The 18,463-nt window shown below is 43.7% G+C and overlaps 1 protein-coding gene across 1 annotated transcript; it reads right to left on the bottom strand.

The window, feature by feature from the left end:
• Window positions 1-1,264: 1,264 nt before the first annotated feature.
• ccdc135 (coiled-coil domain containing 135) lies at window positions 1,265-17,968 on the bottom strand (the record flags this gene model as incomplete). Its single annotated transcript, XM_083975704.1, has 17 exons — window positions 1,265-1,355; window positions 2,357-2,496; window positions 2,726-2,920; window positions 5,082-5,192; window positions 5,331-5,441; window positions 5,573-5,785; window positions 6,439-6,653; window positions 8,796-8,924; window positions 9,103-9,231; window positions 9,500-9,569; window positions 11,269-11,344; window positions 11,465-11,706; window positions 11,993-12,142; window positions 13,072-13,266; window positions 16,421-16,546; window positions 17,577-17,736; window positions 17,835-17,968. The coding sequence occupies 17 exons, from the start codon at window positions 17,966-17,968 to the stop codon at window positions 1,265-1,267; spliced, it is 2,487 nt and encodes an 828-aa protein (XP_083831830.1).
• Window positions 17,969-18,463: the final 495 nt, after the last annotated feature.

The raw sequence follows: 18,463 nt of genomic DNA, 5'->3' as shown, positions 1-18,463 counted from the left end.
TGGACTATTGCAATGGTTTATATCTGGGTGTTAGTCAGTCCTCACTCTCCCGCCTACAGCTGGTCCAAAATGCTGCAGCCAGACTTTTGACAGGTACACGTAAATATGATCATATAACCCCAGTCCTTGCATCGCTGCACTGGCTCCCAGTTCAGAGTTGATTTTAAGATCTTGATGTTTGTTTTAAAGCTCTTAATGGGCTCGCTCCTTTTTATCTGACTGACCTTTTAAAGCCCTATGTCCCCTCTCGGTCCCTCAGGTCCACAAACCAACTGCTCCTGGAGGTCCCTCAGACCAGACTCAGGGGCAGAGGGGACCGTGCGTTTTCTGTTGCTGGCCCCAAACTTTGGAACTCCCTCACCCCCTCACGTGAAACAAGCCCCTAGCCTAGCTGTTTTTAAAACACGTCTTAAAACGCACTTTTACTCCCTGGCTTTTAACACAGTCTGAAATCCAAATATTATAGCAACTATGGTCTTATTATTTATTTGTTTTGCTGTTTTTATCTGTTGTGCTTTTTTACTGAATGTTGATTTTGGATTTGGAATTGAAGCTCATAGCTCCTAGTTTGGAGCTCCACCTCACGCAGGCGGAGGGCCAGTTTAAGTTCACTTCAACTGTTGAAGTATTTAGACCGCGTTCAGACTGCAGGCAAATCTGATTCAAATCAGATTTTTAGGGCTCACTGTCCACACTGTTTTTAGCAAGTGTCCAAATCGGATTTGGCTATGGGCTATTCAGACTGGGCCACATTATTGACCAATCTGACAGGTTGATGTACTGTAACGACATCGGAGCGGAGGCGTCATCCAGCGCGTGTATTGTGTGACGTCATATAATTGCGACAGCGACAAGAACAACAAAAACAGAGCTATCCATGAGCCGTCTCCCCACAGATTAACGAGGCATTTCGTTTTGTCCTCTGTCCAAGGACTGATGTTTTCAACGTTTTCCATTGACTGCTGCATTCCGTTGATATTGCTCCACAACTCCTCAATAGGCAGGTGGTCAGAGGGGGTCTGGCACGGCGTAGAGTGACGTCACGGACAGTCAAAGAGCTGTTCAGACTGAGACGTATCTGTCCAAATGCGATTTGAAACTACCTAACTACCCAAAGGTGGTTTTGATCCAGTTTGCAAAAATCGGATTTCATGTGATTTGTGATTGTAGACTTAAATTCAGTTCCAATCTGGATTGGCTAAAAATCAGATTTTGGCTGGCAGTCTGACTGCGGCCTTAAAGAAAATACGTGTGTATAAAAAAGTCACTGGCTCCACAGGCAGTTGGCCAGTCGAGGGTCTCGTCTCAGCTTCTGATCAAGATCACGGTATTTCTGAGGAGCTGCCTTCTTATGCCTGGAACAAACATACACAGATACATATATGTAATCAGATTGTATCCATTTGGAATCATCATTTCCTTTTACTGTTGCTTTTCGCTCTTTTTACATCAACAAGTAGCCAAGCAACACTTTTGCATCCTCAAATTACTTTAAACAAGGCATCACCAAATGGCCGTGATGGTTCTATCCAGACCCGTGACCAATATCTGATAAATTAGCGATAATAGATCATTCTCATAGAGCTGTGCAATATAGACAAAATTTTATATGCCGATATAGATAAATTTATATCCCGATTTATATAACGATATATTCCGATACAGTATTCTTTCTTAAAATTACATAGGTTTTTCCTGGATACGGAATTAGATTTTTCTGAAGGTTGCAGTTATAGATGCTAATTGTTAATACGACAATACCGTCACTCAATTGTGCCAATCAAATTGTTTGTTTACCCTGTGCGGCCAGTGAGCCAGAGAGAGGAAGAGAAAAGAGAAGGAGTGGTGACAGCATGGCTCCAAAATAAGGAAAGTTGATGCTGAAAACTGAACTTTTGGCTCTGACTCCACACAAGCCGAGATTTAAACTGCTGGCAGGGCAGTCACATGCCAATGGGCTCTATGCACAGCTCCACTACTTCCTGGATTTAAGGCAGGTCCTTTATTTCCTGTCTTACATTATTGGATTAATCAGTGTGTCCAATAATGTAAGACAGGAAATGAAGGACCTGCCTTAAATTATTGACAACATATTGTCACGCCTGTAATGTTTTGCCTCGTGCTGGCGGACCACTTGTTTATCCTGTTAACATGCAGCGTCTGTTGTCTGTCTGACATCTGCCCGATTTCAGATGAATGCAACATCAAGAATATGTTCCGATATGCAACCGCACCGCTACAGTAGATGGGGGTAATTCCTACATATTATACCTGTAACGCAACCTCCTTGAATTTTAATTGAATACCCCTGCTTTAGACTGTTGAACTGTGTGTGTGTGTGTGTGTGAGTGAGTACATGTGGAGTCGTTTCTTGGCCACTTGGATCTGCAGTGTTTTCTTAGAGCAGAAGTCCTGGTACTCTGCCTCCTGTGCCGCCGTCATTTTGAGCTGGTTTCTCTGGTACCACTGCTGTTTCCACTCCAGCACGTCTGTCTCCTAAACATAGAGGTAAGTGTTGGTCTTATCCCAGAGAGGTTGGTAACAGCTGAGCATAGACTGTATTAACATACAAACACCGAACATGCATGAAGCATCTTTCCTTGGAAAAATATTGAAACATTGTGGACAGAGGTGAAACAGCAGGTTACATCACACCTAGTCTCGCTCACCAGACCTTTCTCCAGAGAAGAAACATCACATCATGAGCAGACTGTCTGTGCTCTACCTTTTTGCAGCGTTCCTGAATGAGGTTGGCATGCTCTACCAGTTTCTGTTTAAAGATGGTCAAACAGTTCTGGTGGAGCTGCTTGGCATCCTCGGGGCTCAGAGTATCTGATTTGTCCAACTGGATCAGGAGGAGAGCCAGGATGTCCTTCTCCCTCTCCTGCAGGAACCTCTGCTCCTCTTTAGCCAGACGCTCCTGCAACAGCAGAGAAATAAGTGTCTAGTTAGGGTGAACACTGACAGGGCAGTCTTCATCCAGACTATTTATTAACATAGTGGAACAAGGTTCTACAAGACATATGTAACATGAGAAAAGTCAGTACCTTGACATGTTTCTTTGGGAAACTTCTGTCTTCTTTAAAATCGTCATCTGGTGTTAGTGTGACTTGTCTTTTTATCAGCGGTGTCCAGTGGCGGCTGGTGCCATAAATTGGGGAGGGGGGGCGTCAGATAAATACGATAAAGAAAGAGCATTGCTAACTTCACATCCAGCCAACTGTGTTTGGCATGACACAGACGGGAGAAGCGTCGTGTAACTCCGTCCACGGTCACTTGCCTGCTGCTGGATCTTTAAGTCAGGTTGCCCTGGTCCTAGCTCCTTTATCCTTTTTTTTTTTTTACTCCAGCGAACGCCTCGTGAAAGGATTATTTTGTAAAGAAACAACCAAATTTTCTTTTGCTGCCGCCGCCATTGTCTCCTGTCTTGTTGTTGTTGTCTTTCTGCTCAGTACTTTGCACGTGGGTGCGTCTCCGCTGCCAGGGGAGTGACTTTGATTGACAGGTATCATGAATCAATCCGATTGGATGAAAAATAACCCAAACGCGCTGATTAGCCACGGGTGCAGAGAGCTCCCGGAGGAGAATCTTTAAGTGACCAATTAGAGACCAGCATGAAGTCACATGGAAGACAGAAATTCAGCCCCACTGGGGAAATGTTGGCACAGTGATTTACTAAGTACATTGAATATGTATGTCTTTGTGTTGTGTGTGTGTGTATGTGTGTCTCTGTTATTTGTTGTAAAACTAAACTGTAAATTAAAAAAATAAATGTATAAAACAACCCTGAAAAACCCAATATGGAATGGAAAGGAAATTGTCCCGAAAAAAATTAAATAAGTCTATGGGTGTATTCACACCTGCAGTGTTAGTGCGCACTAAATTTGGTCCCGTTTGGGTCAGTGTGAAAGCAAATCGCACTCTAATGCACCAAAACTAGTGCGGCCTGAGGAGGTGGTCTTGTCTCGGTTCGGCTCCAGCCAAACTCTGGTGCACTAGTTGATGTGTGAAAGCAACCGCACTCTGGTGCGACCCAACTGCCAGGCAAACTCAACACGTTTGAGCTAAAAGGGCTCCCGTAGTCGTTGACAATGGGTTAACGCAGCGGGGAGACCGCCCGGTGCTCCGGTCCTACGCAGCTCTGCGTGTCCGCTGAGTCCGCTCAGACACTGGACAGGTCGGCGGGTCCGTCCCTTGTGTCTGTGGAGCAGCTGGTTACCGAGCAGCAGAGGTCCGCCCGTGTTTAACGTTTAACCGGGAACTAACGGGACCGAGCTCGGTGAACGCAACCGGAAACCAGCCGGAAGTACCAAACAGAGTTATACATGCAAACAATATAGAAATAAATGACCAGAGCTACTAACAACCGGCCCTACTTGAGTCTCCATCATGAAAGTTTTATCAATCAGCGCTTCCAGATTTCAGCCGGTAGTCATGGAGACATGACGCTCTCCAAGTTTGGTCCCGAGTGACAAAAAGCTGGTGTGAACGCAACCGCACTAACTGAAAAATGAAACAATGTATCATTTTAACATTTGGTGCTCACCAGGGTGCGCACTAAACAGGTGTGAATACACCCTATATTTCAAGCTTGTTTGTAGCGGAAGCTCCTCTTCCCGGTTCGTCAAATTTGGACGAACCAGGGTCCGTCCTCTTCCCAGTTTGTCCAAATTTGACGAACCGGGAAGAGGAGCTTCGAGAAGCTTCTGCTACAAAACAAGCTTGAAATATAGACTTATTTAATTTTTTTCGGGACAATTTCGGATTTCGGGGCTTCAATACAAGACGGACATTACATACGAGCAGCATGGAGGTATTTGGATGTTTTTTGGTGTGTCTTTTTGTTACGAAGACAGTTGGTATCCATTTGCAACCGTTATATGGACATGCACTGCTACGCCGAGACCCCCTGTAACTCAGAGAAGCCACGGAGGACTCTGAAACTTCTCCCAGCCCAGTGAAATTTCAATTTTGGGTGAATTATCCCTTTAAGACCATCAAATTGGGAATCGGATTGTTATCATGCCACTGATACAAGCATGTTATATGCAGTATTTAGTCTGTGTATGTGTGTGTCTAACCATTTCCTCACTGTAGCTGCGAGCCTTGGCAGCTCCTGCTGTGCTCCATGGGGACAGGACCAGCTGGATGTTGTTCTCCTCCTGCTCTCTGGAAGCCACGATGTCTCTCACCTGCTTGTACAGAAAATGTGGAACAAGTTCTCACATTCTCTACTGAGGTCAAAGTAACTTACACTAACTTACAAACTGCCAACACACCACAGGACTTTGTTAAGAGCCCATGTTGGGTAAATCTCTGAATATCTTCACCTCTTCCTTAGACATCTGGATCTGGAAAGTCACCTCCTCTTCATCCCTCATCAGGTTAATCAGAACTTTATACAGCATCTCTTTTGTGTATGATCTCACAGATGGACACACCTTAATCCCACCACACACACATACACACACACACACACATACAGACACATACATATACACACAGACACAAACGGTTTTATCATTATGCTTACATTATGTTATTGTAGATGCTTTGTGTTTGTTTTCTGTACCTGGAAGCTGAAGAGCATGTCAGGTGTGAAATTCTCGCCCTTCTTATTTTCTGCGGACTGTGCAGGTTTGATGAAGGTCATCTTTGAAGGTATGAATCTGTGATCATGTAAGTGATGGGTCACCTCGATCCTTCTTTCATTGGGTAGGAACACTCGCTTGGCCACATCTTCATTGGCTGGTTTTGATGTGTTCCTATGGAAACACTCCACTACCTTGAATGCAAAACAAAGTTGATCCCTCAAGTTTGACAGAAAACAAATCACCATGTGTCCCTGGTCCATATCAGATGGAAGCCACTCTATCATCGCCACGACACACTCATTGGTTAATTTTGACTCAGCTCCACGCACCCCACCCTGCTGACCCCAACCCCCCCGGCCTTTTCCACTGGTCCAAAAAAACCTACTACCGTAAAATTCGGAAAATAAGTTGCACTGGAATATAAGTCACAGTCGATTTTTGAGGGTTTTTCTGTTGCTATTTGTTAATAAAAACGTTTTACAAGTTATTCCACAAGTCCGTGCGTAAGACCTGTACTTTCAAGTGGTCAAGCACTATCTGACTGCAATTTGATTACTGAAAACGCATGTTCATGCCATGCCATGCCGTCAACGGGTCGACATTTACCTTGGTCTATAGGTCGCACCTAACTTTTTAGATGAAAAAAAAAGGGGAAAAAAGTGCGACTTATACACCAAATTTTACTCTATGTCCCGCCTGCATTGGGCATTTTCTGGCAGGGAGGCAAGTATAGACACCCTGAAGACATGATGCCTTCAGTAACAGCTCTGACCACCACAGAGACACAGTAAAACTGGAAACATTAATGTTTTATCAGTTTCTTAACTCCTCCTCACATATCTACCTTGAGAACTTGGCCGTCACGGGTCTGATGTCTTTCTGGAAACTGGTCCTGTGGATTAAAGATGACGCGTCTACAGTAAAGGAAGTCTTCCCGGTCCTTAAACGTCTCCGTCATTTCACCCGGTGACATCACCCTGAGCACCAGGCCGTCCACACGACCGAAGCTGAACTCCAAGTCATGCATAGAGTCTGCACTCAGGGACTGGAACCTGTGAGCTGAGCAAAACAAAGAGGCTTAACACTGAGGGAAGTTTGAGATCAAAGGTCCATATAGTATACAGGTAGATGCCCATGTGTTCTTTATTATGAAGCAGCTCTTGGTTCTACTTTAATACTGGGAGAGCATCAAAACCTCAGTCCACAGAGCGCCGCCCACTTGGACCCACCACCATCATTTTATTCCACACTCACAACAGTCAGCCAATCAGAGCCCCCTCTCATCTGATTGGCTGGTTGACCTGTTGTTGCTAAAGCTCCGAAGGGAAGTCTGTAAAACTACACTGAGATGATTTTTGGCTCCTAAAACTACTAATACACATTTCTTTACGGATCAACGAGTCAAATCTACAAATAAATGAACACAGAAAAGTATCAAATATCAAATATAGACCTTTAAAGCCTGTTGATTTTTGTTCACCATGTTCCTGCAAATTCTTGCTTAAAGGTGTTAGCAACAAGTTTAGTTCCTCCCGGCCAGTAAGTGTCGCACTCATACTCGCCCGCTCTCGCTCCAACCTTCAATTGTACTGGTTGCCAGGTACGCCTATAGGGAGCGGCTAGTAGCTAAAGCTAAGCTAATGCTAACTGTATTTAACGAGCAGCAGCTCCGGTGTGTTGACAGCGGACTGGAAACACATCTGAATCATTTCACGCCTGCACCGAAAACGTTTAAAGTACCAGCTGACCGTTAGTTAGCATTAGCACGTTGCCATTTCTCCACAGAGCTATCAGGATCTGGCCCCCCCTGAGCTCCGCCTCACATGACATCAATGTACTAATTAATTCATTTCATGCCGACGTTGCCAACGTAACCAGATGTAAATATTTATATATTTTGAACCCGTCAAAATGTATAAAACATTTATTTATATACTATAAAAAAAATCTGTAAAATTAATACTTTTATTCTGCACCCCTCTAGATGTTCTGTGGATGTATTATTTTTGAAAAATTAATCGTTTTGATGAAAAGTTGTAGCTATGACCTTTAAACCAACACTAAGGAACTTTTCAACCTTCATATAATATTTTCATAACTTTTGTGATGGTACATCAACTTACAACAGGTTGAATGACACCTCTGTCATGGCCTGAGGGGGTCTGTATCGTCTTCACTGGCACTAAGCAGCTTTGAGGAGCATGGTAGGAACCCGGCTCTCACTTAAGTTTCACTTTCACTTTTGCGAGTCACGAAGAGGAGGGAGCAGCAATGCAGCACCTTTCTGTCGGATTGTGCATGTGTGTTTACTGTGAAATGATCCGCTGGTAACAGAAACTTATTTTGGACGTCTTCTGTTCATTTCCATGCACCAGGAGATCAGGATGTTTACAGCACTACGCGCTAATGCTCATAGGAAATGGAGTCTTCCTTCAAGGAAAACACTACCGCTTTGGGCCACTGGCGCCACCAAACCCAACCAAAATTGAAAGTTCTTAAGTACTGCTTTAAAGCAGAAGTAAGTGATATATTTGTGTTAATATAAGTCTTAAATAGTTATATCTTCCGACAGCAATCACTTACATAGAGTGTTTGGACCGAAACACGGGTCTCTCAGTCCCTCTGCTCTGCTCTGAGCCGAGGAGAAAACATTTATCGTATCCTACAGTTTTTATCCAATGAGGAGAGAGAACGGCATGCAGGGCTGTGTGTGCAGCAAAGGGACGCCGTGAATGTGGCGACGTAGGGACGAGGACTGTTATGGTGCGTTCAAGGAAACTCGTAGACTCGTGTTTTTCCGTCCTGTGAAGTTGTATCAGTTTGATCTGGTACGAGTTCACCGGTCGGAAGTTACGAGTGGCCGTTATAGTGACTTTCACAGGTAAAACAGGTCGGAAAAACACGAGTGGGTTGCCTGAAACGCTACAAAGTCGTAAGTTGTGACTTGAAGCTGTAATTTACGATTTCAAAAGCCTGCCTGGAACGCAGCATTAGCGAAAACGACCGGATCACTCACTTCTCTAGACTCTAGAAAATAATAGTGTGAACTATAGAACTGGGAACGGTAAATGCTTTTCACCACATTTGCTCACAAGTAAAAAAAATTACAATGCGAGCAATACGTTTTTTTTAACATGTAAAGTCAGTGATGTCAGTGGTGATGTGAGCTTGGAGCTGAACATCCACAAAAATCTGATTTACATAAGAGGTGGAAACAGCTTCCGCATTTGAAGTGTTCTGTGGTGAAGTTGTCGACATTGTTGACCTCCCTCTCCTCCAAATGGTCGTTCCTGTGTTGAAACCACTCTTTCACCGTGGCAACCTCAGTGTCTGAAACACACACACACATACACAGGTTTCATCATACACAAGCCCATTCCAGTCCTATAGCACATGTGCTCTGCTCTACTGGACCCTGCTGTGACTAAAACCTTTTTCTCCAGGTCTGAGTAAAAATACTAATAGCTATTTGCAGAAAAATGTATTTTATATGTCTTTGTACTCATACATTCTGGGTCATTGTATGTTGTGAGTCGTGTGACCAGGCCATCTGGCCTGAGGTATGGAGCGAACTTCTCCAGCTTTGCTCCTTTGTAATGGGTCACCTTCTGTCCTCCAGGCCAGCAGGTCTCCAGGTCTGAGTGAGAGAGTAGAGGCAGAAGCTTGCAGAAGGATACTGACAACAACCTATGTTGCTTTCACTCGCCACGCCATCTGCACTTGACTTGATTCATACTCTGAGTTTCTGCTGTATCATGGTGTTTTATATGTTTGCGTCTGGATGTCAGTGTTTCATTTATAAATGAAAGGACAAAAACTAACTAACTAACTTAAGAACAGTGTATTTAGTTTGAATAGTAACAAACAGCATTCGTGGAGAAAACCTTTATGTGGAGTTTCAGTACCTTTCTCTGAGATTGTGATGTCACTGACCCAGGATTTCGGCATCTTAAGAACCCGACGTTTCTTCTCCACCTCCAACAAACAACAACACAATGTTGACTATTGGCGGCAATGGCTTATAAAATCGGATGTTATTAAATGACATAGTGACATGCACTTGGATGGAGTGTATGACTAGAAGAATAAAGGTTATTTTTCTGAGTGCTTCACAAATCAGAAACTGGATTTATTTATACACAACACGAATTCACAAATGCAAAAGACATGTGTGAAAATCTGAGTATCATTTGGAAGAGAGACCTGGGGTTTGATCTTGGTGATGGGGAAAGGTGTAAAACATAATTGAATACCAGGAAAAACGTTAAGGAGACTAATACCCCTTTCCCACTGGCCAAAAAACCCGTTTAAACCCGCTAACAATCGGCTTTTGGTGGCAGTGGGAAAGGCGCAATGAGCCGCGTCGACCCGCGTCGACGCGGGTCAAACGACTCGGCAAGCGACGCGGGTTAAAACCTTTAATCGGCTTGGCTCCGAACGGCTTGCAGTGGGAACGCCAGACCCGCTAATTTACGTGATGACACTGAACGTTACGTGACGCTACGTCATCGCGCCGGTCGCGTCTCATATCACGTACCAAAACAAAGCTCTGCTCCGCTCTGCTCTCATCCGAGACTGGGATCAAAACATCAGAGAACACTGACCAAAAACGATAGAAAAAACGAAAAGAAAAGAAGCGACCGTCTGTTTAACTGATGTGTTGTGCCGCGGACGTCCGTCATCCGGCCGCAGCAGACTCTCTGTCCTCCGCGGTCCTGGTGCTCCAGGTCAGCCAGCCAGAGAGTCTGCCTCGGCGGACGGACACTCCGCGGCGGGCGGCTGTGGCACGACTGTGTGTGTCTCTTGCACCGCGGATGAGAGCGGGGCGACTGGTTTATGCTCTGTCTGATCCCTCAGCGGGGGGGCAGACTCGGCTCATTTTGGTCAATTGGAAAGGGGCCAAATGCCGATTGTTAGCGGGTCGACCCGCGTTTAAAAAACCCGCGTCGACCCGCTAATTTTAGTGGGAAAACGGCTTAAGAGAGTTAGATGGTTTTACTGACTGGACCGAGAGAAGTAGGAACATTTTCACATGCAATTTACGAGACAGTTGTTTTCTAGGTAAATTCATGCAAAACCGCTGATGCGCGTTCCCGACGGTGGCAGTTTTTCGGCAAGCAGTCTCTGCATTTGCCTCGAAAACAACTCCGTTGTGCAGGTCACAACTTGTCCACCAGAGCGTTTTGGAGTTGTTGTATTGTGTATTTGATGAGTTTGATGAGGGAAACCAAGAAATCCCATGAGCCTCCGTAGCGTAGCTCTGAGCAGCTTGCAGCTCGGCGGTTCTAAAAATATCTTACACTGACAATTAAAGGTAATGAACCTACTGCGATGACTATGGGGATTATTGCAATGGGCCAATTTGCCAAAATGTTGAACTATCCCTTTAAGTGTAAGCTGAAACACACATGCTGGAGCACATGAGGAAGTGGGTAGACTTGATAATCTCTGTGCCACCTAGATTGTGTTTATTGGGGGAAATATGATTACCATGGAAATAACTCATAACAAAAGGTGATAAAACTGTTGATGTGTGTAGATTAAAATAAGTAGTGACAATAAGAAAACAGTCTTCAGCATTACCCCTCCTACTGCTGTCCTAGCTGAGTCTTACTTTGGGATCGTAGATGCTACACAAGATGATAAGGTGAGCTATGTACACACACATACACACCTCACTGTCTTGGATCATTCGGCCCATCAGCTCTCGCTCCTCTTTTATCAAGGCCTGGTGAATCAGCTGCATTTTGCTGGATGAACCAAACAAGACTGGCTCCCACATATTTAAATCTTCCAGGTCATACACCATGTCCTACAGAGAAAGAAAGCATCCATTGTCTCTTGATTTTGACTAAAACCAGTTATGTTACATTTGCATTTGTTGTGGACTCACAGCGCTTCCATTCCTGCAGTCCTGCATGTTGACATAGTAGTTGAGATGGTTCCAAGCGCTCTCGATGCCCAGGAAGTTGTGGTGGGCGGTGTCATACCTAACCCCGGTCAGAGGGTCGATGAAGAAGTTCTCCTGGACCCCATTACTCCCTGTCAACACCAGCACCCAGCAGTGCACCCGCAGCCCTCGCAGGGGATCGGCCAATCGCCGCTCAGTCTCCTGTGTATGACACAGAGGGAAAAGGGAGGTTTTAATATCTACACCATAGGAAACTGCTGGTGCTCTCAAATCCACTCACAGGGCTTTGATTACATACTATTTAAACTGCAGCAACCATTAATTAACCAGTATATTACTTGTTTCACACAAAATCATCAGCAATTATTCTGATCACTGAAAATTCATCATTTCCTTTGTCAATTCAATATTTTTTCTCAGACCTTCAGGACAAAACATGATTAGAATCAAAATAATAGAAGCTTTAACTGTGTAGGTGTTACATGACCTTCTGTTGTTTTTGTTTTTCAAGCAGTGCAGCCTCTGCTTCCTCTTTCTGCTTCTCCTGCCGCTCCAAAAACTGACTCTTAAACTCATACTGCCACTCAGGTCGCACTAGGTATTTTTCTTCCAGTGCCTCCTGCTCTGAGATCACAGTCTGCACATGCAAATAAAACAAATTTGATACAAAATACAAATATACAGCGCACACAGCTAAACACCAGACACATTCAAATCTGCAGCCATGATGGAACAAACATCTTTTTTCACCAAGGTCCTTTACTTAAGTGAATTGAGATAATAATACAAAAGCACTCCATAATAAGTTATTCCTATACTATACTTAAAGGTCCAGTGTGTAAAATTAGGGGAAACAGTGACATTAAGCATTCCGATTCTATTATTTATCTATTAAATAATTCTATTGTTTGTTTATGAAGGTGAAACTCTTGTAACGTGCTCTCTGGTTGGCTGGGTTTTCCATTCCATACAAGAGGGCTACACTCTCTAAGCAAGACCCTTGCTATATGTATATATATAACAGAACAATTATAAGGCTACGAAAACCAAACAAATTTTATTTTACAGCGATAATACACTTATATGCATTGGTAGTGGTTCAGATTTTGCCAATAAACCTTGACAAATATTACACACTGGACCTTTAAGTGACAGGACAAAAGTATTGTTAAGATATGCTCAGTAACAAAATTAGATTATTGTCATTGATGCTTTAATAAATCACACAAACTGTTTAAGCGGTAGAATATTGAAAAACGGAAATATTCCTACAGCGACAAGTTTATTTCATTTCTATGACCAAACAATTCATAAAATAACAAGATATAACACAGTTCCACTCAAAAATGACTTTTGAGATTTTCCCCACACAATGCATCATGTGTGAGAAGCTTACGAACAGTAATATCCAAAGTAACTATTATTTGGTAAACAAATGAAGCAGTTCTGAAGAAAATGCAAATACAAACAATGCAAACACCTCCAAATTGCACGCAAGTAGAGACTTATGTGTACTGAGATACTTTCCATAACTGGAAACTGGATAACCTGCAGAGCAGCACTTACCTTGATCTTTGTGGCCAGCACAGGGCAATCCTGATGGCTTTGGTCAAGCAGACACAGGTCTTTGTCTGCGTAGCCGCTGACACAATAGGCGTTAAAGCCGGAGCCGAGCAGCAGGCTGCACAGCAGGGTGGCAGATTCCAAACATGTGGCTCTCTGACTGTGCAGCACTGAAGTGGAGGAGAACAGGAACCTGGGCTGGGATAGCAAAACACACACACTTTCATGGTCTGTCATATTCTCTGCAGAGAAGGTGCATGTGTGTGTGTCTATTAGTTAATGTGGACACAGACATGAGAACTAATAGGCAACTTCAGGGAAGTCCTGTTCCTAATGGCTGCAGGGCTAGAAACCAACAGCTTGGACTCTAGTTTGATGTTGCTGTCACAGAGGTCCAGGACGTCATTGTTCCCTCTGATATGTTATGTTTCATATATTGACACATTAGGGCAAACCAAACCAAGAAATCTATGTTTTTGTGTTTCCCACAGGTTTGCAAGGAGACTGTGGCGGGTGGTCGGACCTGAGGGGGGGGTATTGTGTATTGGTTTTTCTTTTTGCTTGTAACAAAGAAACATTTCCCTTCTGGGACCAATAAAGTAATTCTGATTCTGATTCAGATTTTATGTTTTATAACAAGCACTAAATGTAAAACTGTCCAAAATCATCCCGGCTTTTAAAAGGAACCCAGACTATGATGACCTATAGGCCTGAATAAACCATCTCTCTTCTATATAAATGTGTTTTTAGAAACAGATAAACTATTGTCATTGTTTTAAAAATCCACATATATATTTTTAACTACGGAGGCAGCCGTTGTTCTACCTGCACAATGGGAGCAGCGACGTAAGAAGGTTGCACTAGGGAGAAGAGCCGTTGGCACCAGCGTATGTTTACTTTCCGGTAGTATCATCACAACGCCACTTTGTGCTGCGTTTGGTTACAATTTCAAATCAAAAGGCGAAAGACGATCACAGGATTATATGATCCGGGTTAATGTTTTGATGTAGGCTACCTGTTGGTGACCCTGTTCCGATTTGGTAGGCCAACACTCTCCCTGTCTAGAGGCTGACGAGGGCAGCCCATAATACATACTGGTTAATGCACACCGCATCAAAGTTCTTGTGTGCTGTGATGCACGGGATCTACATTAAAAAATCAAACCCGTACCGTACGCATCCTGTCATTGTGTTTTACTGCTATTTCCTCATAATGCAGGCTGTAAATAATGCAACTATAATGCTAATCTCTGAAATCATTTATATTTGAATACATCATACATCGATAGCTGATGTAAGATTAAAGCAGAAGTGAGTGATATATTTGTGTTAATATAAGTCTTAAATAGTTATATCTTCCAACAGCAATCACTTACATAGAGTGTTTGGACTGAAACACGGGTCTCTCAGTCCCTCTGCTCTGCTCTGAGCCGAAGAGAAAACATTTATCGTATCCTACAGTTTTTATCCAATGAGGAGAGAGAACGGCATGCAGGGCTGTGTGTGCAGCCAAGGAACGCCGTGAATGTGGTGACGTAGCGACGAGGACTGTTATGGTGCGTTCAAGGAAACTCGTATTTTTCCGACCGTGAAGTGGTACCAGTTCGATCTGGTACGAGTTCACCGGTCGGAAGTTACGAGTGGCCGTTATAGTGACTTTCACAGGTAAAACAGGTTGGAAAAACACGAGTGGGTTGCCTGAAACGCTACAAAGTCGTAAGTTGTGACTTGAAGCTGTAATTTACGATTTCAAAAGCCTGCCTGGAACGCAGCATTAGCGAAAACGACCGGACCACTCACTTCTGCTTTAACTGCTGATTTGGAAATTGAAGCTCTCACACCACACGCCCTCTCGGTTGTCATGGAGACAAAGTTGTTACTCTCAGTACGTTTACATGCAGAGCTTAATCGAGCTATGCTCAAAATTCGATTTTGGCGTCTAATTGGACTTCTGTCCTTGATTCAATTTACATGCAACTGAGAAAATGTAATAACTGACGGGGTCCGCCCCCTCATGCGGCGTCACCCGTCATTTCAGCGGGTTAATACGCCCCCTGTCCTGTTGACTTTTCTGTCACCTCGTAAAAAACTGAATATAAACAACTTAGTAAGCTTAATAATAAATTCTCAACTGCCGTTCCCGACAGACGCGCCAGTCTGGGCCGGATTCGCGCTGAGGATACGGGCTTCCTTTTTTCATCTCTCTCTCTCTCTCTCTCTCTCTCTCTCTCTCTCTCTCTCTCTTTCTCTTTTTTAAATAAAACACTCTTGCTGGTCGTGCTGTGTAAAATGCATTGAATCTGTGCTGACGTTGGGTTTTTTTCTTTACTTTGCCGGGTTCGGGCGGCTTCTCTGCTCCACTTTGTGCCGTCTCTACTGTTGTGGAGCATGCGCACATGCATTGTCCAGCTTCAGTCCGACTAAGGCGTTTACATGCACTTCAGTTGTCCAGTTATAGTCGGATTAAAGGCCCATTCACATGGAGCGCCTGAAAACGCATGCAAAACGCCAGCTGGAGCATTTTGCATGTGTTTTTCAAAGCGCTTCTGAGCTCCCGTCTATGGTGGCGTCTGCCATTACTAAGCAACCAAAAGCGCCTGTCACATTTTTACATTAGTGGTGTGCTTCTGTCATTTAACCAGGAATTGAGTAAACAGAGCTGATCAGATTTCAAGCACCGTGAATCCCTCTCAGCAGCTTCACTGCTCAATCTGTCTGTCAGTTTGAATGGAGGACTCACCGCCGTGTGGAGAGGAGGGAGGCAGGCGAGACGTGAACTCCCTACCTTGTGTGTAATAAAAGTTAAAAATGATTAAATAATTCGTTTTTTTCAAGTGTCATGTTACTGAGTGACACCATCGAGTTTGCCCCACTCTCGCCTCCTCATGTCTTTGATTTTCTTCATTTTGAGGCTCGGATTGAGTCGTAGACTCATGTTTTGTGTGTTGTCACCCTCGCAAACATTGCGAAAAGGTCTGACAGACGACATGTTTGTTGCTGTAAAGTCAGAAAAACGGGAAAGGTGCAGGCAACCATTTGACGTCACTGTCAATTACAATGGCGATCTCCGGGTGAAATTATAATTTAAAATTTTATAGAAACTAAAACATCAAGAATGTATTCTGTATCATATTAATATTACTGATATCAATCTTATACAGCCTACAAGTCATCATAGTCAGGGTTCCTTATAACAGCCACACGAATAACCACTTTAAATGTGAAGAGTATTTACTAATGAGAACTTCAACATGACATGAGAGCATAATGTTGAGACTGTTTGGTTTGGCCTGTAAGATGTTAAATTGTGTCTACCTGTCTCTCTCTGACAGATAAAAAAGTGCATGTCTCACCGGGTGGACAGGCGGCTCCAAAAGCTCCAGAGACAGGAAGTCGGCCACAAAGGAGGAACTGCCCTCCCAGTCGAACAGCTCGGGGTGGACCGTCAGCGTGGGCCGGAGAGTCGTACACACAAACTTCTGAATATCAGAAAAATACACTTATATTAGACAAGTTTCAAGTTTCAATACTTTATTGCCATGTCAATATTGTTGATTGGAATTTGTTTCAGTGGGCATCACACACTCATAAAAACATTCACCCAATACAAAACATAATAAAATAAATATACAAAGAAGAATTAAAGGGATAGTTCACCCAAAATTAAAATTTCATTATCTACTCACCCTCATGTCGACTAACGGCTGGGAGAATTTTCAGAGTCCTTCGTGCCTTCTCTGAGTTACGGGGGGGGGGGGCTGGGATCTGCACAGCAGTATTTGTCCATGTAATGGTTGTGAATGGTGCTCACTTTTCTTCGTCCAAAAAGACACACCAAAAAAACAAAAAAAAAACAAATACCTCCATACTGCTCATTTGTAATGTCCCTCTTGTATTGAAGCCCCGACATGAGAAATTGTTCCGTAAAAAAATTAAACAACTATATATTTTAAGCTTCTTTGTAGCGGAAGCTCCCAGTGTCTCAGTTCACTGCTCTTCCTGTGTCAGACCGGCGGAACAATTTCTCATGTCGGGGCTTCAATACTGCTGCGCGGACCCCCCCGTAACTCCAAGAAGGCACGGAGGACTCTGAAAATTCTCATAACTCTTAATCGACATGAGGGTGAGTAGATAATGAGTGAAATTTGAATTTTGGGTGAACTATCCCTTTAATAAAAATCCAGACTATAAGGGGTTGGTAGCAACCGTGCAACTGCATACCACAGTAAAGTGCACAATAAAAACGAGTAATAAATAGATAAATGAATAAATATGGCACATTGAAACAATACTCTGCCCCATTGAATAAAACCAATGTGTTTAAAATGATATTTCTGAGGTGTTGAGGAACTGGACAGCTTGTGGATATGTACTGTTCTGGAACCTGGTTGTTCTGGACTTTATGCTTCGCAGTCTTTTTTGTGAGTCAGAGATACAGTACATACATACTGGAGAGGTGAAGTGGCATTTCTCACGCTGAGAGTGTAATGAGAGAAGTTTGAGCATTACCTTAACACCACATTCGTTGACAGGACACAGCAGCAGGGGCTTGCGGTCAGGAAACAGGTGTGAAAACTGACGCTGGAAGTTTTTCGCGATTTCCAACAGTCGGATCTCCTCAGGAGAGTTGATCCTGTAGGACTCAGGATAGACCACCTCCAGGTTCTGGCTGTTGAAGCACAGCAGGTGAAGTCAGTGTGAATTTCATAATCACCTTCAGTGTGTGTGTGTGTGTGTGTGGGGTGGGGGGGTGGGGTGGATGCTCACACTGGTGGGGGCTGGTGAGGCACTGAGACACGGAGGTTACTAAGAGCCTTCTCCAGCTCTTGGTGGTCCTTCTCCTCTTCTGTCATCCCACGCCTGAGTTGCTTCTCTCTGTCTGACTCCTGCAGAGTCTCCATCTTTTTGAAAAGTAGTCAATGTAGTTTATGCACCTGGAGTTCACAGTCACACACAGAACAACAAGTTAGCAAGACACTTGAATGTTTGTTTCACTTTCAAAATATGTGCAGACCGGACGTAGCTCTCCTCCTGCTAGCTGCACTACACTGTAGTGAAACAGTGAAGTAATGGGAGCAGTTCTTAACCGCAACTTTGGCCTCTATATAATGCTCAAAATATCACTACAAATGCTTTGCAACATCCAGAATTCTCCTTTAATCCAGTGTACCCTTAGGCTAGAGGAGTATCTGATACAGCTCCTCACAGGCTTATTCATACTGCTGATGATGACAATCACAGACCATAGAGTCACAGACTCATCCAAGTGACACATAAATGTATACATTAGGTTCCATAGAACCGCTAACTCTTGCAGCCACAAACATTTCCTTTACACTGCACCATCTGGGCCAGGGGAGTCAAACTCAATCAGACAAGGGGGCCAAAATTTAAAA

This window comes from Trachurus trachurus, assembly GCF_905171665.1.
Source record: "Trachurus trachurus genome assembly, chromosome: 7".
Taxonomy (NCBI): Eukaryota; Metazoa; Chordata; class Actinopteri; order Carangiformes; family Carangidae; genus Trachurus; species Trachurus trachurus.
Note: the sequence above shows the minus strand (reverse complement) of the source record. Positions and strands in the feature narration are given on the sequence as shown.